This window comes from Anopheles funestus, chromosome 2RL, assembly GCF_943734845.2.
Source record: "Anopheles funestus chromosome 2RL, idAnoFuneDA-416_04, whole genome shotgun sequence".
NCBI lineage: Eukaryota > Metazoa > Arthropoda > Insecta > Diptera > Culicidae > Anopheles > Anopheles funestus.
The window spans coordinates 65944584-65970027 of record NC_064598.1 but is presented as its reverse complement, the minus strand read 5'-3'; the positions used below and the strand labels follow the sequence as shown (position 1 = coordinate 65970027).

The 25444-nt window shown below is 40.6% G+C and overlaps 1 protein-coding gene across 3 annotated transcripts; it reads left to right on the top strand.

The window, feature by feature from the left end:
- The first annotated feature begins 13609 nt into the window (after positions 1-13609).
- Positions 13610-16109, top strand: LOC125765584 (acidic mammalian chitinase-like). Of its 3 annotated transcripts, XM_049430893.1 has the most exons (4): positions 13610-14166; positions 14227-14739; positions 14799-14981; positions 15057-16109. In XM_049430893.1, exons 1-4 carry the CDS (start codon positions 13828-13830, stop codon positions 15339-15341), a joined length of 1320 nt encoding a protein of 439 aa, XP_049286850.1. In that variant the 5' UTR covers positions 13610-13827; the 3' UTR covers positions 15342-16109. The 3 variants fall into 3 exon arrangements, with proteins under 3 accessions (XP_049286850.1, XP_049286851.1, XP_049286852.1); XM_049430894.1 differs by having other exon boundaries at positions 14799-15171; XM_049430895.1 differs by having other exon boundaries at positions 14051-14739.
- The last annotated feature ends 9335 nt before the right edge of the window (positions 16110-25444 follow it).

Genomic DNA, 25444 nt, shown 5'->3' with positions numbered 1-25444 from the left:
TTGCAGAAGAACAGTAAGTACAATTACAATATAGTTTGTATATAACTTAATTTTGAAGAGATAGTTTGAACCAGCAGTACAGTACGCTTGGTACCTCATCTAATCACTTCTAAACTAATCTACATTAATTCAAAATTCATGATACATTCTTAATGGCGTTTATTGTACTTCAATATCATTTTCGAACAATGCTATTTCTATACATTTTGAATAGGTATTTACGTAGGTTGATTACATAAAGTGTCCAAGTCATGCTGAAGAATGTTGCGATTCGAAATAATTTTCAGACCGATGTGCTCGGGACACGTTAGTTCCTTTGAAGATGCTCCTCAATTAAAAAAATAGTTCTAAATATCCAGTATTATTGTATAATGGAGAGAATACGTTTCAGGGGCATGGAAAAAATACAAAAAAAAAACAACAAACGGAGTTTTGATGAATATACCAAAATTAAATAGACAATAGAAACGGGATTGATTCATCTTTATCTCCTTCATTAAAATTATCTATTATTATTATAACATTTGGGGCCCAGCCCCGGCGGTGCTTGTGATAAACGGCGTCGGTCCACACGGCAGAACCGAGTATCAAATTCCATCCGGACCGTCCAGCGTAGCAAAAACTGACTATCCGGATACGTAGTAAAATAAGTCGTATAGAGCCGTTCTTAAGATGCAAACAAAAAAAAGGTTAACGATTACTATGTTATGCGCTGATTTTATGGAAAAATCATTTCTTTTCGTGCTATAAAAAAGAGAAAACCATCAACATTGTTGAATTAATTTAGAACAAGATAATTAACGAATGTGCTATTAAGCCCATTCAGTTATATCACAACTGTTAGGGATCTATTTATTTGATAATTATCCTTCTATATAACAAATTTCAAAAACGGTCATCTACCATTACATTTCGAAGGAAAGAAGCATAATAACATGAAAAATAATTATAAACATTGATTTCTTCGGAACCCATTTCGATAATGTTTATTTTCCTATGCTACGCATTTAAACGTATTTCAACATAATTATCTCTAGCTTAGTTGTATATAAACGTACCATTAGATGAACCATCTTAAGAAAATGAAGTATAAAAGTTTGCACGAACCCAATGTTAAAAAAGAAAACTACGAATGGTCATCTAGCAATCTTAATTGTTGAAGTAGACAAATAGCGTACACCCTACGAAACCATCCCAAAAAGGAGAAAATCGATCGAATCTACCAACACACCAGAAAATGGGAGGTTGCACCGCAAAAAAACCACAAAACAAAAACCTAGAGCAAACGAAAACCCAGCTCAGATCGTAATCTTCGATCTCGAAATTATTGGCTTCTGGTAAGTGGGAAAGAAAAATAAAGATGAAACCCAACGTCCAGCAAACTTCGCAAGACGCGCAAACTGCGAACCGGTGGTTGCCTAATTTCTTTTTAATAATTTCGATACCCATCAGAGTGGAGTGTTTCGCGATATCGATCGATGTGGAAAATTATAAACGGATCAAATCTAACCTTACCTTTTCGGCACAGCATTACGAGCGGGCTGGTAGAGAAAAGGGTCCGCTAGCATCTTTTTGTTTTCGATTGGCTTCTGGGTCAGTTTTGCGGTGAAAACGATGAAACTAGATGATTTCGTTCTTCTCCGTGTCCTGCGCCCGGAAGAAGCTCGTATATGCATCTAATGGGAGCACGGACGGAGGCGGTTGATTTCACACGATCATAAATCGTATCTTCGATGCTTCCTTCATCCCTTTTGGCTGCGTGCTGATGAATGAAGTTTCTCTGCCGATCCACGCGCAACTGGTCGGGCTGAGCCCGCGAGTGTCTTACGGGAATGTACGGTATACGCTCTCGGTGTGAAACCTGTCAGTAGGATGCACTTTTCATCAAAAACCCATCTCGTACTGTCTCGGGCGTATGGCGGACAAAGAAAGACCGAGATCGCGTGAATCACAGTGAGATGCGGGAAGGAAAACATTCGCTGCCCTGTAATTAGCGAGCCGCCGATCGATCGGTTCGATGAAGCGTTTTGTATTTTTTTTTGTTTTTCGTAAGTCGCTTACCGAAGGTCGCCCTTTAGCGTCGCGGATCGTTCTCACCTTTTACCCGGTCCCAGTGTTCGTAACTTTGTTACTTGTGCGCTTGTTCGTTCTTTATTTCATGACTTCTTCTCAGTTTGGGCACTCTTCGGAAGCAGCCAAAAACAAAAAAAACGCGATCGCAAACCATTGAAAGTTCTCATCCATTCTCAGGGGCGATCGTTATGTGCCTTTGCTATGCCGCTTGTGTCGGCAGATTAGAGATCGACGCGAGATCAAAGGGGGGGAGGATATTTTCACACCTCCTCAGCGGGCAAGCAAATTAATGTCTTCCAACGCGCGGACTGACATAATGAAAAGCTCGATCGGTGGTTTTATATGCCGATTCTATCCACCGAAGATCACGAAACAACTGTACGGGGAGATAAGCGTTTTCGCTGTGTGAAACGTCTCTATGGATGCATTCAGTCTTTCCGGGACGCTACTAGATCACCTTACAGAAAGTAAAATAAACTGAATTCTATAGAAAGTTCTCTGATGACATAAAAAGGAATTTGGTTACGCAGATGTATTGTGTGTCAGCCAAACATGCATTGAAATCTCTCAATAGATATGATTGTCATTTTGTTTGTTTGTTAAATTTTTTTAATGCTATTTATCACAAGTTTTTAAATATTTTTTGTGTGTTTATGGTAACAATTTATTTTGTCTTTAGCATGATGTCTGGTGCTTCATTATTTTGTTGTATCGCGAAGTATTTTAAAGGTTTGTTTTGGGAACACCACGACACCAAATGACATCACCTTTTCACCGATTTTAACGCTGATCGTTGATGACCGCATTGAGGCATAAGCTGGACAGTCGAAACGTTGCTACGATTAAACCGGCAGCAGCAACACACCATTTATCACTCGGAGGAACCAACACTCAAAGCACTGACGGGTTGCGTCTGCGGGTCGGTCGTCTTCGGCGTCTGCATCTTGTAGTCCGGACGCCAACGATACGAAACAAACGCGAGATAAGAACCGTACCATTGCACGAACGGATGGACGATCGCTATCCTGCCGGACAGCATGACGAGGTACGGGACGGACCCGGTGAGTCGCACGGCGCACGGACTCGGCTTATCTGGGAAACATTTGTTTACAACCGCATTGACAACGATTACGGCTACCGGTTTCGTTCACGAGCGGCCGCCAAGTGAGACCGTCGCCTCCCTTTGCACTCGACTCGTTACGACCGTTGATCAAAGGCAACATTAATCTTGAACCGTTCCGGCTGCTTCCCTTTTGCCCGGGTCCATGATCGTTGGATCGTTGTTGGTCACCCCGTGTCTGATGGGGTAGACGAAGCGAGCGTGCGCGAAGAGGGTTATCGGGCTCGTTTGCACCGCCAGCAGACCATTAATATCGGAAGGAGAATTGAGCAATGCTGGAATGTTGGTGAATAGTGTAGAGAAGTGCATACGATCGTTGACACTTGCACAGGGGTAACTTTTAATGAAAGCATTTAATATGACACGTAGCAAATAGTAAGCTCTAGTTGGTGCCTAGTGACACACATGGATCGTGCAGCAAACAAGCACTGAAACATCGTAAACCTTTGCAGTTCAACGGAATGTTAAGGATGAAGTGGATATTGCTGTAAAGTAAATGTTCAAACCGATTTACATTTAAAATTCTTTTCTAGTTACTTTTATGAACTCAAAATAATTTATGCATTCTAAACAAAAACTTATCTTCAATGTCGAGCTCATTTTTGTCGCAGAAATGAAGCATTTTTTTGGTACCTAATTTCTATTCTTTTTGATGCATTTCATCAAGCAAATGGTTATTTTATGAGGGAAGGGATATCTTTCATGAGGAAAGCTCCTCTAGACTATAATAGCGCTGATTCGTTTTCGGTTCGGAAAACAGTTTAAATTTTTCGGTGCGTTCGTTAGCTTCATTGGCAATATAAAAAGTAAAGAAAAGATTTGAAACTCACATCATTTCAATAAATTCTTCCTCATAAATGTGCAATAACCAAGGAATTGTTCTTGTGCATGAATAAAAAAAGTACTTCCCTCTTACAATTCCTATTTGACGCAGAATGTTATGACGATTTCGCTGAAATAAATAAAGGAATCCTGAAAATATTCGAAACTGTTAATATTTGATATTATCATTTCATGCTAAAATGAAAATATTTTTCTAAAATTCCAAAAAGGAAACTACTTGTAAAATAAAATTACAATATCGTATATTTTAATTATTTTGGTCTAAAAACGCGACACGATAAATTTTAATCCTTTAAAAAATTCTGCAGCATATCTATAGGATTATACGCCAGTTGTTTAAGGTCCTAAAATAGTATCCTACAAGTTCGACACATAACTCATTTCCTGAGTTTATGCATTTATGATAGACGTACAGAAGACGGTAACATGTCGCACCGTGACGAATGCGTAGTTCACATCCCATTAGCTTTGGTTGAATTCATCTCCCCAATCACCTTTCGTTTCTTCCGCACGTTGTATCCGCATATCCTTTCGCCTCCTAAGCAAAAGGAGCAACTCCCATCAGCATCAAAGCCAACCGCACCGCCATTGCCAAAGGGTTCGCTTTTCTCGATGCCCACCGCTGAAATATTGCCCCATCGCTGGGTCACCGGTTGCTCACTCGAATGCACATAATTAACGCATAATTTGAATAAATTGTGAACATAAAAATGTCGATCCTTGATTACCCTTCATTACACGCTATAAAATCGAGCTTCTTATCGCGTTGCGCAAATCGCCCCAAATCGGACCCCGATGCGCAATGCGCTTTCATGTTTTCTCGCATGTCCATGTGCGGTTGTATGTGTCTTTCTACTATTCCCTTGCCCATGCAGTTCACGTTAACCTCTACAACTGGAGTAGCTAGGTGATATGATGATGCATTTGCAAGTTGGCAAGTTTCAATGGCGTTCGTGCCGTGCTGCCGTTTCTTATTAAAATCAGCCCATCGGCAGCATTAGCCTTATCGAAGGCGTTTTTCCGCTTGTGCATTAAAAAACACACCTTTTCGATGTTATTTTCCGGGCTGCTTCGTTCTTTCACGGATTGCAGCAGGTCACTGATATGAAGGAGCTGTTGCAAAACTGCCAGAAGGACAGGAAGTCATACTTGAGTAACCATTATTCTTTTTTTTTTGTTTGAATGTTATTTTTGTGAAAGGAAGCACTTTACCGGTGAAGGTTCGAACGGTGGGTTAGTGAATTTTAATTGTGTTCTCATTAATGCATTGCTCTCGGGCGATGGAATTAGCGCATTGATATGCAGCACTTTTCATAATATATTTAATTACGTGTTTTTGTCCCAGGCTCCCAGCAGGATAAACATATGCATCCGCAAGCAAACCAATTCCCAAAGGCTTGAAATTTACAACAAAAAAATGTTTGGTTTTTCATTCGTTTCTACGAGAAACGATACGACCGACTATCTTGGCTCCATCGCATCGGATGATGAAAGGCTGAGATAATGTGGAACAAAGGTGCAGAAAGGAGCGAAAGAAGCGCCTTCATAGAAAAACGATTAGCTTGCGCCTGTAAACCTGGATCGAGACTTGGAGGTTTCGCCCCGTTTCTGTGTCCTCGGAGGATGGGCCCCTTTACCACCCCAGGAAGGGTAATGTAATTAAGTTAACATCTCAACATATCATAAATCATCGCCCTGCACGTCCTGCATGTCCCGCGACCGTAGGAAGATATTTTTTCTTTCTGTGTGTGGAAGGTTTCTTTCCTACACTGCGCAAAGTCGGCGCGGTTTGAATTAGCGTTTGAAAAGCGGAGGACAGGTTAAATTAACACCATCCGGCGATGGGCGCCATGGTCGGTGGATGATATTCTTCGGTGGTGAATCTGTCCCACTGTCAGTTACTTCACCGCTTGAACCGTACATCCCTGCGGTCGAGTGTTGTATGCTGTTTAGCCGTTTCGTTTTTGTTCCCTTGCCGCACATCAAACACAGGTTCGTAGTGAGACGTGAGTGAAGCCTTTCTACACTTGCACCAGCGCCAGGCCAGAATGTACGTGAACAGGGACTCCACGGACAACAGTACGAAGGTAAAAGACGTCGTAGTTCACGCCACAATCATTAGGAAGCGCGTTTTTTTCTTGACCTGCTTATGTTTTTTTTCTGGGATATGATCGTTTTGGGATGGAGCTGGAGATTGGTGTGGGACAGCGGGATAGAAGTAAAAGAAACCGCGGTAACGAGCAAGTAATTGAGCGCCATCTGCTACGGTCTGTAGTGTAGAGGAAGATTTATCGGCAGATTTTATGCCCCAAAGAAGAGATTCAATTCTGACTTTCTTAGAAAATCGCTTGTAAGCTGTCTTAGAGAAAAAATAATTAATTATAATATGCTATACTCCATATCTCACTTGTATTATTTTAAAATAATAATGAATTTTAAAATACTGTAAGTGAATCAAACAGCAAATATAAAACATTCCTCAATAGCAAATAACTTCAATTTAACAAAAGCATTATTCAAATAAACCCCATCGATTCACCAATCAAAAATAATCCAAACGAACTATCGATTGCATTCGCTCGGGTTTCAACATGCGCCACCAAATGGTACGAATGTTACACTTTTTAATTGAAAGTAAATAAAAAGCATAATTGATCAGATTACAATTCCCAGTCCGGAGGCGAGTCCTGTTCTCATTAACAATTTAATTGAAAATGTAAAATTGAAATCAACGTTCAAATCCCTTCGGAAGTGCGACCGTTCTTTCGCACATTTTCGCACAAATGCATTCTGATCATTTTTAAACCATTTCAATTTGAATATCTGGTGTCTAGCTTTCGTGTTCGGTTCCGATTTAAATTCCCCATCGTTTTGTGGATTTTTTTCTTGCACCAACCAAAATGGGATCGCTAATGATATTTGCCTGCTGAGTATCCGAAGTCATTGCAGTCGAGTTTAAAGCACTGTACAAAGTTCAACCTTCGTTTCAATTTCACACAATCTACATCTGGAGCTGCAACCAGTGCAGCAACTCGAACTGGAGCTTGGACTTCACAAACAATTTGTACCACGTGTCACTAGACCGGAAAAGGCCTTGGGTAATGATCATTTTGTAATTATTTTTGCTGCCATCTTTTGCCTACTTTCGGTTACAATCGAGTGGTGTCGATATTCGCGATACTCTACCAGGGCACATCCACATTTGGAATGGGTAGACAAATTTTACTCCAGCTCGGTGTTTGTGCCGTCCGACAGTTATCAGATGGTAGGGACAATAATTCACCCGAGCAGGAGTTTCGAGCGCAGAATATCGCGACCTTGGCGGTGTGTTGCTTGCATTGATGATGCGCACGATAGTGCAACAGCAAGAGGATTGCAATTTAATGAGTTTCATTATTATTCCCAGCGGTTACACTTTCGCAGTCCATTTTTCGAACTTACTATTACGCATGTTACGAATGAAAGCTAAATTGGGAATGTTATGTGACCGTATTGTAAGTAGTATTGTGAAGCATCGTGGCAAAAAATTGCTCTATTGAAATATACATATCTTATTTAGAGAAACATCGAAATGTAAACTATCAAAACTAAGCAAACATTTTTTTTCATTATAACACATCAAAACTACAAGCATCAACTGCAGATGATGAAGTATATACATTTTTCCTTAAATTTGCATCCGAAAGCAATCAGTCTATGTTAAAAATTAGCTACGAAAAGAAGGAACAGGTGAACCACGCTTACCTTTGACCAAAGGGATAACGAATATTGAAAAGCTTTCGATGGTTAACAATCAACCCCTTTTTTGACGAAGCCGAACAACGAAGAGGGTGGTGATGGTGGCAATCAATGAAACAGCATGAAATGCGGTCGCAGCTGAAGATGTTCTGCTTTCGCGGTCAGATGTAAAGAAGTGCCGCACCATCAAACGCAGACGCCACTGCAGGTGCAGTTTTGTTTTTTAATTTCCCCAAAAAGCGGTCCTCATTAGCGTTGCATCATGATAATCGTTTTTATTTCGTGTGCACCTAAGCATCATGGATTTGTTAAACTGGCACATCATCCTTTTACGAAATTGAACCGTTGATCCATTGAAATAAGGTCATGACTTTTGCCAGATCTATTAAGAAATAATTAGGATTACGGATCGCAAATACAGCTAAATTTGGTCGAATACAGCTTTCGAGGTCGAAAAACAACAACATTTTTGTAAGCGAAAAAGTCGATTAGGAATTGATTTTAATATTTAAAATGAAAATAAAGTTGTTTACCATACCATAATTATTGAATATGGTCGTTCTTTAGCGAAGAAGAAATCGAATTGTAGTAATTATTACATTTATTTAAATATTTTGTGAAGCAATGTGTGTTTAAATTACCTTTCAATCATAACAATTTTTCACACATCCACTGAAATCCAGCGGCATATCACCACGAACAATGTTACCGACAAGCTTTTGTCGGCTTACGAACCACGCCTTTATCAAAGCCACCAAAGGATGTTCAACCGGTTTCGTACAAAAATGCTTTCAGACACCTTGTTTTCAAGTTTAAAAGAACGTCTCCCTTTTTTTGCCTTTTTGGTTTGAGCTTTTCATCTAAAACGGTGCAACTGCAGCTCTATGGATGTTTTGCGAGGAATCCCATTCTGTCCAAAAGAAATGTTGCTATGCCCTCCGTACATCAGGCGTAACCGCGAACCAAGAAAGAGACCAATATCTGCCCAGTCCATAATTCTTCGTTCGAAACCACAAAACACGAAAGGGGGTGGCAATGATCAATTTGCAATTTTTTGTTTTGTTTTGCTTCTCGCAGGTTCGTCGCTTACCGCAGCGGCACCGAAAGCGGCTTCTGCGATCGAAAGCAATGAACAAAAGAAGCGACGAATACTTTCATTCGGCGATGGACCAAAAAAATACGGAGGGTAAAATAAAAACAAGATCATCCAAAAGGCTCACGATCGCGTTCACCTTTAGCGGCTCGCGCCCTTTTGTCGGGCGGCAAGAGAACAAAGAGAATATTCCGATCGCGTCGCGAAGCGAACCAATGATTGGCTAATGATATCGAACGGATCATTATTTATGCCTTTGTTGCGCAAGTCTCGCGCACACGCACGCACGTACTTTGCCTCTGCGCGCGCCGTACTTGCTTTGCGTTCGTCCTTACGTCCACTGTTCTCACGAGTTCTCACAACTTCACACGTTGCGGCTGGTACGGGGGAAAAGCAAATCTGTACCATTTTCAAACCCAACCAGATACACGAACACAGACAAGCGCACAGGCGAGCGGGTGTAATGTTTCGGAATCGAAGCATAATTAATAGTTTTAGGTTCTCCGATTAGGGCAAAACGGTTGCGCCCATACGTTTGCGTTTGCGCTGGGAAAACGATGGGATGCAAGGGAGCCTCAGCTCGCGGTGGGACGTTCGAGGGGACGTGGTGGGTGAAAAGAAAACAAAAACACAACCTATTAGCGTGGTTGATTACAGGCCGGCGTTTGTGGTTTTGCCTTAACACCTTACCGAAATAAGGGAGATAAATCGATGCTTCCTGCGCCCTGGAGCCTTCTTGTGGCTTCCATTGTGTCCTGTTGCACTTGCCGGTCAATAAAAAAAGGATCACCAAGTTAAAAGTGGATCCGAAGAGACTAGCGTTCTACTATGAAGTTACGAATCCGACCCTTTGATCAAACTCCTTTAGCACTTTCAGGTAACAGATTCGGTTGTGGTTTTCATTGTACTGCACCGGGCCCGTTTCTCAAGTGACAACAGTTGCAGGTTGGTGGCATCGTTTCCAGCACGAACGGTTCCCATGGATGCTTAGAAGTGGAAAAAGTTCAATGTTACCACAAGACTTCACAAAGGGGACTGCTTTATAACGCCTAAGAAAATTAGGTATGATAATTTTACGTATTCCGTACGTTTGCCATTAAGCGAGTGTATAATGAGGCGTTCGATTGAAATTGTGTGGTTGGAGAATAAATTTACTAACATTCGTGAAATGCTGCATATGTCGAACTCTATGCAGTGCTTCAAAGTCTAATTTTTGGAGGTTAAAATCTGGGTTGTGTTTATACTCTTAGTTTGAGTTTTGTTTGACCCTACAATAAGTCGTTTTCTGGATCGTTTTTTTTTTTTGGAAAAATAGTATAAGCATTAATACAATAAGTGAATTTTAAAAATCAAAATAAATAAATCTGCAAGTAAAACCCAAAAAAAACCTAAATAAAAAACCCAGGACTTATGGAGTAGTCAATGCCACAAAAGAAGAAGAGCTACCTAAGTTTTTCAGAAGAAAAAGCTTACATTTGCTTGGTTAAAAGCACTTCAATATCATTGTTTTCCATTTCAAAACAATCTTCTGTGGTTATAATGCGCACATATTTTAAATCCATTTTTCCATCCATCGTGTTTCTCTCATTGATTTCGGAAAGAAGGAACTATAATATTAATTGATGTAACTACTTAAGTAATAATTTATTCTTTCTTAAGTATGACGTGAATTATTGAATTATTTATTTAATTGATTTATGGTTTATAGTCTTATTGAAAACCCCGAAAAAACTTATCGACTTATTTCTACCACTTCTACCATACAAATTAATTGCGTTACATGAAAGACAAAATAAAAATTAATTGTTACCTTTTGTCTGGAAAAGTTTCCATAGGGGTAAAATGAACATTTAGCAAATAAATTACCCATGGTTAACAATCGATAAACGCATCCAGTAGCACACTTTTCAAACTGTACCGCGATACCCTTTCACATTGACAGAACCGTGGAAAAATGGGGATATATTACCCATTCTCATCATTTTTCTTCCATTGATTGGTGAAGCTTGTTCGCATTATCATCCACGTCCGCGAAAAGTGTTCGCTTCACCAGCCGCAGCTGTGACTAATGATGATTGAAATCATTTTATGAATTTGTTTGTTTGTTGCGCTGTCGATTGCAATGGTGCTACTGCCTGCACGCAACGAGTGTACTTGCTGTATTGTACTATATTTCACGAGTCGAGTATGTTTTACCACCCTTCACGTCCTGGTCCATTCTAATGTCCCAGCAGTCGCTCAAACCCCCACGAAACGACACTGGGGTGGTATGAAACCGTTCCGACTAATGTGAGCTGAAATCGACTCGAAACGACACTTTTCTCAGGGCACAACGAGAGAACCCATCTAGCAACCCCGTACACCCAATCGTGGGGCACTTGCTCCTCAGTTGTGCAAATTTATTGTCACATAAATGCAATCGGAAAGGAATATGAAAAACAATAAATAAAACGATGTGCCAGGGTTAAAATATTCAAATCCATCCATCTTTCACGTTCCTGCCGGCAACACGGGAAAATCGCAGCTGCTTTATGCGGGCGTTTATCTTTCGTTGATTCAATTTAAAGGCACAACTTTTGCACGCCATCATACCATCGATGTGCACATCGGGAACCGGACGAACGATTGATTGTGGAATTTTTCGACGGCAAGAAGCAACCGGCTTGCTGTTGCCTTTCTTCGTAGCCATTTACCGTGAGGTGGTTGGTGAGGGTTGGTTGCTTTTCATCATTTCTTTCCAAAATCGAACCAAACTGCCATCTCCCAGCCGAACAATCGATCGAGTTTGAAAACGTACGCGAACGAATAAACAAATGAGAGCCATTATTTTTCGACAACAACATTTTCGGTTCGGTTCCATTCCGGTGTGGGATTTATTTCTATCAACTTCTCGGCATTGGGCTGAGGTGGAAAGGAAGGTAAATGCTGCAACTGAACAGAAGCATTACAGGATAGAAAAAGTACGTTCCGTAAACGATATGGAAACGCATTCCAACCTTCAAACGATCGCCGAATGGATTACGAAATGGCACCGTTATGGTTTCAACCACAAAGATGGGCAAAATGTTTGAACAACGATAAACAAATGTCCATTTTTCGGTCGGTCACATGGAGCACAATACGGTATCGATTCAGGAACCAGTGCAAAAAGGCTGAGGACGTGAAGAAGTCCATTGACAAATCTAAACGCAAATGGAGACGCCTGGCTAGTTGTTGAAGCTGGAACATTTAGGAACAAAAAATCGAGACTAGAAAATGCATTCTGGATACGATATGCGCAGTGAAGGAAACAAAAACTTGTTTGAAGATTTATTCTTCAAAATTATGAAAAAGTTTAATTTACTACGATAAATTGTTTTACTCACAGAATGGATAACTTTTAATGTTATTATTTGTTAATGAAACTTTATTTTTGAGAATTCTTTGCACTAAGTCACAACTTATGTTACATAATATATTAAACTTTCTTATTTGGAAGAACACTGTAACCTTGCAAATGGGTTGTTGCGATATTTTTAAACGACACAAATCCTCTCCAGGATTTTCGTGCGCCCTGGTTCAGGATATCACGCGCTGCTGCAGCAATACGAAACGGGCTCAATTCGTAACGACCACGGCTAACAAATGATTATTGGTTTTACTTAACGATTTGGTGATAAAATGTCGAATAAATTGCCGAATGTCCAGCAGCTTGCAACGATCACGACGCAGCACTTCGATTGCGTTGTGTTTGGTCATATGCAAAAACCCCTCGACACTCGGCCGATACTTGTCTCCAATGTTTTTTTTTGATACCGTTTTTGGAGAAAACGACGACGACTGTTCGATGTACCTGATAGTGTTGCAAACGTTTCAAGCCTATGCAAATGTACACATCGAATCCGCTGACGTACAGAACGATTATCGTGGCCAGCGGTATCAGTGCCAACGATGGTGTGAAGAAGTTCGTTCGAGAATAATGATCATCCGGCGGTTGCATTGGATATCGTTTGTTTTAGGTAGATTCCATGCAAACATTAGCATTCACCGTACCCGTTGTAGTCTGGTTGCAATCGTTAGCGCTTGCATAAGTTCCCTTCTATGCCAGTATGTGGACAACGGTGCTTTGCTAGATTCGGTGCATAATCCCTTTTCAAATGTTTTAATTGTTTTGTGAGCAGTTTCTGGTGGATGTGTAAAACTCACCAGAGAATAATAAACAATATGCCAATGTGCATGGGGAAAATTTATAAGCTTTTTATCGGAAACTTTTAGCAACACATCCCATCGCATATGGTGTATATGTGCTAATAGAAATATTGAAGAATGTGTTTGGAATAATTTGGATATCTAATTTATTTGTTTACTTTATATTAAACTCATCTAACTTAACATTAACTTATTTATACTTATTTTTATTCTTCACTTCAATAAACGGTTTAAACAATAAAGCTATTCTGTTTTCCAAATTTTATTTTACAAGCTTTGTAGGTCTTGTTTTGTGTTATACTTAACGATTGATTATTTGTAGATTCATTTATCATTATTTTATTTATGCACTTAAGTAGTACGACTCAAATAGGACGACTTGTTGGTTCATGCATTACTAAATTTGTTGGTCAAATATTACTCTAGCTTCGAGTAGCTAATCGCTTAGTGCTTATACTGATATTAATTAAATACACACAATTTTTGTCGCAAGCCAAGAAACTCGAGAAAAGATAAAAACAAATATACAGACCAAAAAGAAAAAAATAAAAAAATATATGCAAAGTGATGTTGACTGTGTGATAATAATTAATAAACGTGCAACACCTGCAAATAGAACTCTGGAAACAAAATATGGTAAAACCAAACCAACCAAAACATAAACACTGGATACAAATATTTTTAACATTCGTATAACCAGTTTGGTTTGTTGGCTTGTTCACACTGGTCTTACGTCACAGTTTCAATGGAATAATCAAGACACTTTTATGGTATGTTTTTTTCAATTCGCCCAAGAACAGGTTTTATAATGCGTCATTCTGAAGATGTCAGCCTCAGTCCCGGTGTTGTACTGTTGCTTCAGTTCTGTAAAAGTCGCTTAAACGTAAAGGTTGAAATGTTTTGGCGCTACTTGGTTTGGTGCTGCCTATTTGTGTCTTATGTAGAGTGCAATGGAAGAAAGCGGCTGATGTGTTACTTCTCAAGCGATTCACACAAAACGAAGGGCTATGGAAGATATACAGCGAACGAGATTCCAGTGGAACTTTGCAGTGATGTCATCTATCGTGGTATTACGTTCCCCGAGTGGAGACGTGGATCATATTATTTTAACGTGCGTTTAGATTCAATGTTTGTGATGTACCGCAATATTAACAGTGTTACTATTTTCTAGAATGAAGAAATACAACGACTGGGTGCCTACATATACACCATCAACGCTAGATCGTCGTCTGTGCGCAATCACATTTCGATAGTGGAACGAGGCAAAGAAGCACTCTCGTACTCGATCATGGCCGAAATACCTGAGCGGCGTCGTGCATACGTAAAGGCCGTGCTGGAGCTGTTGGAACAGTATGGATTAGATGGGGTGGAAATCGCATGGGAGTGGCCGGGAACTCAGGTCAAATTTGGAGGTATCTCCAACGATCGTGAGTCAGTGATTTCGTTGCTGACGGATGTTCGAGCAGGACTCAAAAGTCGAAATAAGGAACTTCTGTTCTTTGGGGCCGTCTATCCGAAGGTACTTAGGGAATCGTATCGAGTTACCAGCATCTGCCAGTTGGTTGACTTTGTAACCCTGTTCACGTTTGATATGCGTCCACACACAAATAACGTGGCTGATGTACATGCTCCAATGCGTAACAGATCCTTTGAGACGGAGTCGAATCGTGCAAGGACGAATATAGTAAGTGTGAAATGTGATTCTTTATACGATTGTTTTCTTACACTTACACATACTTCAAGGTCGATGGTGTAGAAACATGGATCGATTTTGGATGTCCTCCGAAAAAGTTAATCTTAGGTTTAGGATTGTTTGGACAAGCGTACACACTAGCGAATCCAGCGGAATACAATGTGGGTGCTCCGACTGTTGGCCCAGGGGCAGAAGGACAATACTATTACGAAGGCTACTATCCATATTATGAGGTACGGTTGAGTTATCCTTAATACTAGAAGTTGTAAACTTAAATTAAACTCTGAACGTGCCTCCTTTCATTGCAGCTTTGCCTTTTCATAGGCAGCGGATGGAACATATTTTATGATCCAATCGCTGAGATGCCTTTCGCCGTCCGTGGCAACCAATGGATGAGCTATGAAGATACTGAATCCATTGGAGTGAAGTTGGATTTCGTGGAAGAAAAGCGGCTTGGAGGTGTGGTACTACAGTACGTCGATTATGATGATTTTTGGGGATTCTGTGGCACGCAAAATCCGCTCACCACCTACATCTATCAGCGATTGAGTCAAATCCCTTCCGAAATAGGATTTGCTATTGAATGGAAATAGTAGTAAAAAGTTGCAGACAAACAAGAACAAAATATGACTTATTTGGTAACGTAGGGAAGACACCAACATGTAACAAAACTCCTTAGTTTCGAATAAAAAAGTGTAAATCGAAGTTACAACATGGTGTAACGTTGTTTCTCAATTTGTGAACTCTTTTTATTCTCTCTACCTTTACTCATCCCTCTAAGAATGACCTAAAATATCGCAGCTAGTAGAAACTTTATTACACACGAAAAAAAGATAATTTGCGATATTTGTGTAGATTATAGACTGAACAACATGACACATAATTCATGTTTATTTCCAGATGATACATTCAATCCCCAAACATTCAGTTAACCCAAGAAAAGCAACGAATATTTAGCACTGTCATAAAACTGGGATTATTTTTTGCATCGCTTTATTCACATGCTCAAAGTCGATCACCACCAACCAAAACCATTTGCTTCGTTTGCTCAATCATGCTTTTCTCCCCCGTAAAGCTTATTCCTTGTACAAATATGAAAATCTCATCACATATGTGTCCGTCGTCATGTTGGTAAGCTAAAATTTTATGAATGAACTAACGATGTCAACTGCTAAGCCGTACTCGAAATGTGGCCCACGACGAGGACAAACTAATCGTTTGTGTGTCCAGTTGACCGATGCTTCAGAAGCACCCTGAGGAGTTTATGATCGGGGATGAATCTTTCACAAAGCTTTTTATAGCTATTTTTTAAAGGTGTGCCTCGGCCAACCCACTCGTTACGCCGCGGGAGACCAACGCCCACTTCCGGTTACGCTAATCTCATTATCGAAGCTGTTCGCTACGCTGCGATCCCTGCGACGCGGTGAAGTGACAAAAATGTTAATCCTTTTTCTACCGCTCTAGACATTATGCTCAACACTGCAGTGAAGCGATCTGTTTCAAAACCTTCCATGGCTGTTTTCGAGCACCGTGGAACGAGATTCACGGAAGCTGGCCTGGACCAAACTCCACCAAATGCGCACTTGTCGAAGTGTGAATTTCATTTCTCGATTCCTTTTGCTTGCGCTGCGTCGCGCTGAACGTTGGAAGAGTTTACGAAAATTTAGTTATTTCGAAAATGACCTATGCGACAGAAAATCGTTCAACAATGTGAGGGGATCAAGAAATATGAAGAAGAAAAAAACGTATACGCACAAGTGAGAAGGAAACGTTTTGTCGATGATAATGTTAATGGTATTAAAAATGATAGCCACGGCAACAGACAACAAACAACCCACTCGAAAGTTGAGACGTTTTTCTTTTTTCAACCCTTACCCGGCGATGCCTGGGTGAGCTCGTGTTGTTGTTTGTTGTAGTGGTATTATTTATGAATGGATTAAAATATCCGACTAGAAAACGATCTCGACGACTGTTTTGGGAGGGTGCACGAAATTTAAATAATCCCAACCCGACCCAACGCCTTTATTCTGGGGGTTTTTGAAACCCGTTGGCTTGATTAGCCAACAGCAGCCCCATGAAAGGTTGCCTGAAGGATGAAGAATCGATAGCTTTTGGGCTCGTTTAAATGCGAGCTACAGCACACCCTCCGTATCGGTAAGCCTGCTTGTAGCACCGGGATGCGAAGGTTTCTTTATCATTTATTTATGAATTGATATTTTATTTTAATGTCATATTTATTTCGGAAGACGTCAGATACATCTGAGGATGGAAAGAAAGAAACGATCGTCTTCAAAGAGTATTGAGTATGGTCGGTTTTCAAGAGGCTGCTGGCGATCGTGTTAGATGGAGGTGTTGAATTATATCTTCCTTTTAATCGCTCATACACATTTTTGATTCTCGTGCACAACACATTGATCGCTGTCATTTAGGAAAATGATAAACGAGAAAATACATATAAATGGTTACACCATTGAAGTACAGCAACATATGATGAAACATTATATTGTGATTCGTGTTAGAAATTCGGCACTCTTTACTATTTTTTCTTATCGCTGTTTAGCATACGAACAATAAACTCAAAGAAATAGTTTGCAATAGATCAATAAACTCACATATATTTCGTATGATGCTGCTTTCTGTTAGAAGTTCTCGCCCAGTGGTATCACATAACAACATCCGCTCATTTATGATTATTAAATTATAATTCATAATTTTTCCGTTCGTTCGACAGCTCTGAATTCATTCCATGCGGTTGGTGTTTAGTATGCTTCCCAAGTTCTTTTCCGGCCGTCTAGGGTGTAGCTTCCCGCTGTGCCATAAGCTCAAACAGAACGGGGATTCGGCAGCAGATTTCATTCACGTTCGCGCGATCGAATGATCAGAAACCGATCGGACACTCAACGGGTGGTTAACGCTAGAATTAGAACTGCTTTGCTTTGGAGCTTTAATGCGTCCTTTCGATCATGTTTATAATCGATTGATTTGCTTCAGGTTGATTTGCCATCAGCTTTAAGCTTTCGCGACTATTTTTTGTTGTTACCGCTTCTCTCTCTCTCTTACACACGCTCTTCAACATCTTGTCATGTTACCTATCACATGGACCACACGAACCGGGAGCTACATTCCGATAAAAATCGATAATCATTCATTAATAACTGATCGGTACAAGGATCGCTCGCTAGTGGACCTACTACTAAGAGCTGTGGGTCGTGGCAATCGGTCAGACCACTCCTCTCGCAAAGCGAAGCCGTTGTCTTTTGCTGATCGACATTCACTGATAATTACCCTCTTTCACAATCGCCTGACAAGAAACCGTCCGATGTGAACCGAAGGTGCAACGAAATGGCTGAATGCAGCGACAGCCGCGATGGTCTTGTACAGTGCACCAGCCAAATGGAAGGAAGGTCGATCGTGGTACCGTTCGAGATGGCGAGAAATATGGCATGATCGTGTACCAATATTTTACCATCGATGGACACATAATCAATCACTTCACTGCAACTCCGCCCCGGTGGTCTTTCGATCGATATTATTCGTTTCGCCATCTCAACCCCTTTGTGTTGGATATGTTGGAAGGATTCGGGAGCGCATAAATTTATATGCTTGTCGTTTTGTTGTGTACGATCAAAATGCTTTTTTAAAGATGTGAAGGACTATTTATTTTATTTACTTTTACTCTGAAGAAATTTGGGGTTTTCTAATACGAACGAAACAAGGTAAGTCGATGCTTTGAAAATAAGTTTAATTCTTAAAAGGTATCTCTAAAATAAATCTCTTTTTGTTGACCTAAAATAGCTCGTTCTATTGTCATTTATGTAACGACTATCAACAGCGAAGCCATTTTCCTATTTTCCATCGCTCTAATTTGACAGGAAAACGAACAAACAAATGAGTTCCCCTTGCTTTCCTTTTCTCTCCCTGAAGCAAACTGAACTTTTCCCCATCTGCCGCATCCACATCGCAACGAGGTCAGCCGCTAGGAGACATAGATAATTGTCTAATTGTCATTGAATGAAACTGTGCCTGAGCGGAAACCTAGCCGCCACTGATCTAAATGAGCTGATAGTACCGAACCTCAAACACTCCAAAGATATAGTCAAAAAAATGCACACAGTACACCGGCTATGGAACACTGTTTAACTGACAAAAATTAGACCCAAAACTCAAATTATCGTTTTCAACCTAATTAACTCAACTAATCGCCATCGACATGCGGCTCATGGTACAAAGGATGCTACAGGAATTTCTCCCAAGGCAAATGCTTCAGACAAACACAAACCAAAAACTCTGGAGAAAGTAACAAAAGGGGTCACCAGTTTGTTTGTGATAAGATTTTCTTTCACCGACACGAGGTTGCGGTTGTTTTTTGAAGTGTTTGTTGTGGTTTTTGATTGGTGTCCGATTCGCATTTAGTGTTTGTACTTATCCGAGTCAGCAAGCAAACATCATCATTAGCCTGTGCATGTGACTGTGCGCAGAAACTCTGGCAGTCTAATCTGAGGATCGACCTCAACGCCGATAATTCGTCTCGGAAGCGGCGAAAGCAGGTGTCATTAAAATTTTCACGTTATAACTTACTTAATTGGACTTCCATTCGGTACGATCCCTGGAGCTCACGACACGAAGGACACCAGGATCGGAGCAACCAAACGAGACCCATTTCAATTGTCTTGAGTAGCTCAGTGTGCTGAGTAGGTTCGTGATTTATTTGGCCATGGTTATGTACACCCGGACGGAAAATCACACCCCAATCACCAACGCCATTCGACACACGGCCATGTAAAGCAGCAAAGTGTCACAGGAAGCACACACTAATTATCGTCAATTTCCGTGCTCAGTGGCTCCAGTCGGCGAGTTCCATCCTGTCTTTCTTCGTTCGTCATTCGCTATTCGTTTCCATCATGCCCTCCCAAAAACGGCCACCATTTCTATTGGGTAGTTTGCGAGAAAAATGAAAACGATTCCCAGGTCGGAAGAGGATGTGGGGAGCGAAAAACGAGACCTCAACTTACAATCTACCCTCCCACCGAAAATGAGCCTCGGAAGGTAATTCGGGCTCGGCAGTTTGTTGTGCTTGCAGGCTCGGTAATCGGTCGTCTTCAAATGGGTCTCCATTTAAATGGACAAATCTACCAGTAGCCGCGCGCGTGTGTGTGTGTGTGTGTGTGTGTGTGTGTGTGTGTGTGTGTGTGTGTGTGTGTGTGTGTGTGTGTGTATGTGTGTGTGTGTTGTGGGTAAATACATAGTGATTCCGAGAAGTTCCCTCCGAACCGATATCACAGCCGGGCAATCTTAATTATGACATGCAAACCAGCAAAGTACCCTAGTACCCGGGCATCATAAACGATTTGTTTTGTTTTGTTGGCTTGCCTGATGCCTTCACCCGCATCGTCGCCATTGGTGGTTATTTGGTCTGGTGCATGCAAACGTTCGTTGGACCGTGGGTGGACACGGTGACATTTGGTCACAAAATGGAAGCCTTCCATTTTGGCTGATGCTTATTTTCTAACCGATTTTCTTACACTTTTGCTTCGTGCGCCCGTTCGGAAGGGGTTTTTTGATAGCTTATCGTGTTTGTTTTTTTTTCTTGTTTTACTTTTCGGAAACCATTTTGGTATGTCGTTGAATCGCGTGCTCGACCGAAAAAAAGAAGCTCCCTCTCCACTAAATGAGCTCCCAAGGGCTTCCGTATTTATATTTGTTTAACGCCTTCACATCCATTAGTCTTTTGTGCGAAGGATTTTATTTGTTTTAATTTGTCGATTTTGCTTTCTTTTCCCCCGAAACACGATCTCGATCAAATGAGGTTCGCGTTTGGTGCTCGGAATCGAAAACGAGAAACAAAAACCAACCACGCCACCTCATCAACCAAAGCAGAGCTCGTTTTATTTAATTCGCTCGTCTTATATTGCTTTATAATTATTTTGTTTTGTTTTCTTTGCAACCATCACGACGACCCTTCGCTTCTTCGGTTGGAGATCGAAATTTCTTCTGTCGATTTTACCATCTGTCAGTGCGCTTAGCGTAGCGTGTAATTGAAGATTTTTATTTGTCCAGGATTTTCTGCCTTAACTGCCCTTCGATTTAAGCGACCAAAAGTGTGCGATTGCTTTCGGTAGGTGAACATTTATTTTTTTGCTTCCTATTTTGTTTTCACCCACAGTACCTTTCTCATTGTTGTGAATAAATTTCATTAGTTGTTTTCATTTTTTCCGATCGGTACCTTTTTGTTCCACTAAAAAGTGCTTCTCTTTTTTCATTCATTTGTAACGATAAAATTCAGCAAACCATTTCTAATGAGAAGTATTTTGAACCGCAAAACTTGCGGGTGCCCAATTGTGATCGTTTAATTTTCCAAAGAAAGGTTTTTCCACTCATTTTCTTCTCGCATAGCCGCATTTTTTAAAGCTAATTAGATTCTGCGGTAAAAGGCACTCGGTCCATCCGAGCATCGTTTGCATGTGTCTTTCACGGAAAAAGTCGTTAAAAATCGAAAAACGGTTAGAAAATGGTAGAGCAAATTATTTCCCATCTTCCTGCAAACACGCACACAGTCGGAACGGGCTGCCCATTGTTTGCATTATTTCCGTTTGTTCCTGCAATGTTTAAATCCAATAATATGCATTGCTTGCTTTATTTATCTTGTGAGATAATTTATTGGCTTGTTACGGTAGCAAAATTGATGTTGGTTTTTCTGTGCTTTGTTACGAAGGAATTAAGGTTGGGCTTTTTTCCATTCCAATCATCGTAAACATGCGGCTCCTTTTGTTGCATTTTATTGTGCAACATCTTGCAAGCAGGTGAATCGAGTCGCTGCTACCAGGGTATCGCATGGTTTAAATTTATCGTAGCGTTTCAATTGATTTTTTATCTTGCGAGGAACGCTTGCATTAAATGACGGTTTGTCCTAGGGCCGGAACCTCGCCGTGTGTCGTGTGTGCAGGTTTGTCAGCACTGGAAAATTACACCAAACGGTAAATTAATAATGAACGATCCCGAGGTCTCTCTAATTCTTCAATACATTACCTGCCCTGGTGTGCTATCACTCGCAGTGCATTATTTACAACGGATAGACCTGCAACTATCGTTGACGATAATTTGGTGATGTAAGGTGGCACACTGAACAAACATAATATCACCTCTAAATGGCAACTGATTGCTTGTTGTTTTGTGGGAAGTGTAGCTGCAAACAAACACAATCTAATCGCACATGCAAACGGTGTCAGTACCAGACAAATCAACGAACTGTAATTGAGCCTTCGTTCTATCAACAGCCAGTTTGGGGCTCGTATGCACGTATCTTGACAACTTAGCAGTGAGCTTGTGGAACGAAATTATACCTGAATTGTTCGGTTGACTATGGTTGCTGCTCACGATAGGAAAATTGTAGTTGTGTAATGTGTTTTAACATTTTGCTAATGGATGATGTGACTTGAGTTTTTTTTCTGTTGTAGGAAAATCTGTCAACGCTGTGGGTGGCAGTGGCGGATCAATCAATATTGTGAACAAAATGTATCAAGGTAAGATATGCGCACAATAAATCCTAGTCACGATTTACTAGCCATACCTTTTTACATTGTTAATATAAAAAAGTATAAAACATTACTGATGCAAAGTCGTAGGTTTTGTAAACATTTCTATCTATGGTTTGCTGATGTAAAATTTTCCACAAAATTGTGGATATCCACAATGGAGCAATATCGTTTGGAGATCCTTATAGCAAGGACTGACTATCCGGCTATGTGGTAAAATAAGTGTAGTAAGCCAGAAATGGCCGGCATGACCTGTAAGGTTGTTAAAAGCCACAAAGAAGAAGATCCTTATATGACTACCATTAGTGTTTCTAAGATTCCTTCAAATAAACTCCTGAGATTTTGTTATAAGATATTTTTTACAGAAAAAAAAGAATCAAAAACATAATTTACTAACTCTGGATTGGAAGCCATTAGCAGTACCATAACTTCAAAAACCTTGAGAAAACTTAGTACTTAAGCTAATTAAGCGAATTTCCGTCCCATCCAAAAACGGTCAGTGGTCTGACGTAAGTACAAAAACATAATGTAGTAAAGGAAGTTGGGGAGTCCCGGTGGTGTATGTGATAAACGGTGCCAGTCCACACGGCAGGACCGGGTTCAAATTCCATCCGGACCGTCCCCCCGTAGCGAGGACTGGACTATCCGGTTACGCGGTAAAAAAAATCTAGTAAGCCAGAGAGAGTTAGAGGTCGTGAAAGCCAACTAGAGAGAGAGAGAGAGAGAGAGAGAGAGAGAGACAGTAAAGGAAACTAGGATCCTCGAAGGTGCACGATTAATTGCTGATAGATTTTCAGTTCGTAGTTTTGATGATGGAACAAATATCAAAGCAGATTTGAAGCAGCTTCCTAGCAGTTTACTGCAGAATTTTAAAGCGGCGTAAATCATATATTTAGAAAACGCAGTGGCATAATTATCAGTTGTACTTCAATTAGTCGTTCAAGATAAAATTGAAGAAAATCTGTTATTTAAATATCTTATCTTAAATATATATTTAAATATCTTTAAATATCTGTTTTAAGGAACATTTGTTCAAGTATGAGTTCCATTTTAATCGTCATCAAATCAGTACGAGATTTTATTTCTCTACTGGTGATCTTGATCCCGGATCCAAACAACTGTTCCCCATACATTTAGTACATTGCATGTTCCATCTTGAGTATGTATCGTTGTGACAAACAGCTTAAACAATCCAATTTAAAGCACTCCAACGCTTAATAAACCGCTTCAATCAACCGCTCACATATGATTGTGCGTAGATGCGGAAATAATTGTTTTGATTCCGGAAGATTGTACATCCGTTGAATTGCTTATCTGAAAGACAGACACCGTTTTATACGAACCCAGAGTTCGATTTTCATCTTCACAACCATAACAAACACCAATCGTCAAATGAAGGAAAAAGACAATCATGCGCCAACACGCGCCTAATGGCTCATTTCGAGTGAAATTGAAACAAACCAGAGATCGCTTAACGGGGCCATCGTGGGACGGATAAAAAGCCGCTGCTCTTGTTTTTGACGCTCGTACTCGATCACTATAACGTTGTCAGATCGTCTGTCATATGTTGCGTGTATGGCAGGAGGCGGATGGCGTACAGAGAGCAGGAGCTTGAAGTAGATTACTTCCTGCTACCGGCGAAGCGATTAAAGGTTGCACTCATTGATGAGGCTCGTGCTCGATTACACTTGACTTTTACCAGCAATCACTTTCGAAGGGCACTTAGCCACCGGCACATGTGCCTGGTTTTTGTTTCGGATGCGTATTTCCTATTTTTTATTTCTGTTAAAGCTGCTTCCAAGACGTTGCGTTCGGAGTTTGATAAATACTTTAATCACTAACCAAAGTGCCGTGATGAGACTGTCCAGAGTCTGCCATTCGGTTCTTCTACCGTCAAGAAAAAAGCAAGTAGCTGTAAGGTGTTTGCAAAGGCGAGAAACAATCTGTCAGAAAATTCAAAACATGCCGAAAACGCCAAACCAGACCGATGAAATTGGATCATTTTTTGGAAGAAATAATTAAGCGCAACTTTGTTGCAACCGTATAATTTTTTCCACTCGAACACCTCCATTTGGGACGGTCCGAGGGATGGTAACAACGGGACCCGAGCAAAAACACATGTCAATTATTGATTGCCATCTAATAAATAATATTTGTTTGCTGATCGTGCGCAAACAGGAAGCACCCAGGAAACTGGACCACTGTGTGCTGTTTGATGGTTTTCTTTTCGTTTTGTGCTTTTGACATCCGAGCCATTTCTTTTCTAGACAAATATCGGGCTATGCTGGGCTGATCGTAATTGTTGTGGATTCGAAAATCTACCCGAAATAATTACCCACCGCTACGATGCGATGCCACTCGGTTCTGTACAATTATTCGACACCTGAATAAAATGTGTCCCAAAGCAATGGTCAACAGCAGCAAAGCCTATCTCTCTGGGCCGATCTGCACCGCTGCTAGTGACACCGAAAACATCCCGAAAGCAAACTAAACCACAACGCTCCCTTTTTCTAATCCATATAATTAGACATAATTTTTTGTTTATATTGATTACCGTTTTTCCCTCTTGACCAGATAACATCGAGCGGCGGGTGAACGGGAAGCGCACGAAGAAGGGTCGCTTCATTCTGGATCAGGTAGCTTCGGACAGGCCTCTTTCCCTATCGTGACCATGGTTCACCTGTTTCCCGTGCAGCTTCCCGTTAGTACTGACCGCGATTGATCGCTTTTTGATGAAGCCGATGCTAGTCGTTTGAATCATTTTGTTTTTTTTTTGTTTTTGCTTCACCCTACTTATGATGGAAAGTACATGCGCTTATGCTTTCTAGATTACGGTAAGAAAAATAGATAAATCATCGAAGCATCCAAACTGGCTTAATCGCTGCCAGGATGTCAAGTAGAAGCGACAGCTGCAAAATTACTTTACGATCAACACAAACATTTACAAACTATTATATTGGTCATATACTTTTGATAATTTTTTTTATTACATTATTAATTTATAATATGTGTTCGCGATCGATCCCTACGTTGTGAATTTTAGTTTTCTTTCGGAACGGTGAAAAATTAATCTGGAGCGCGGTTTCTCGCTTGACCGTTCGGCGTACGTATTTTATTACAAGTGCAGTGATTTTACAATGGTTGTTCTTAGCCTAAACGGTCCT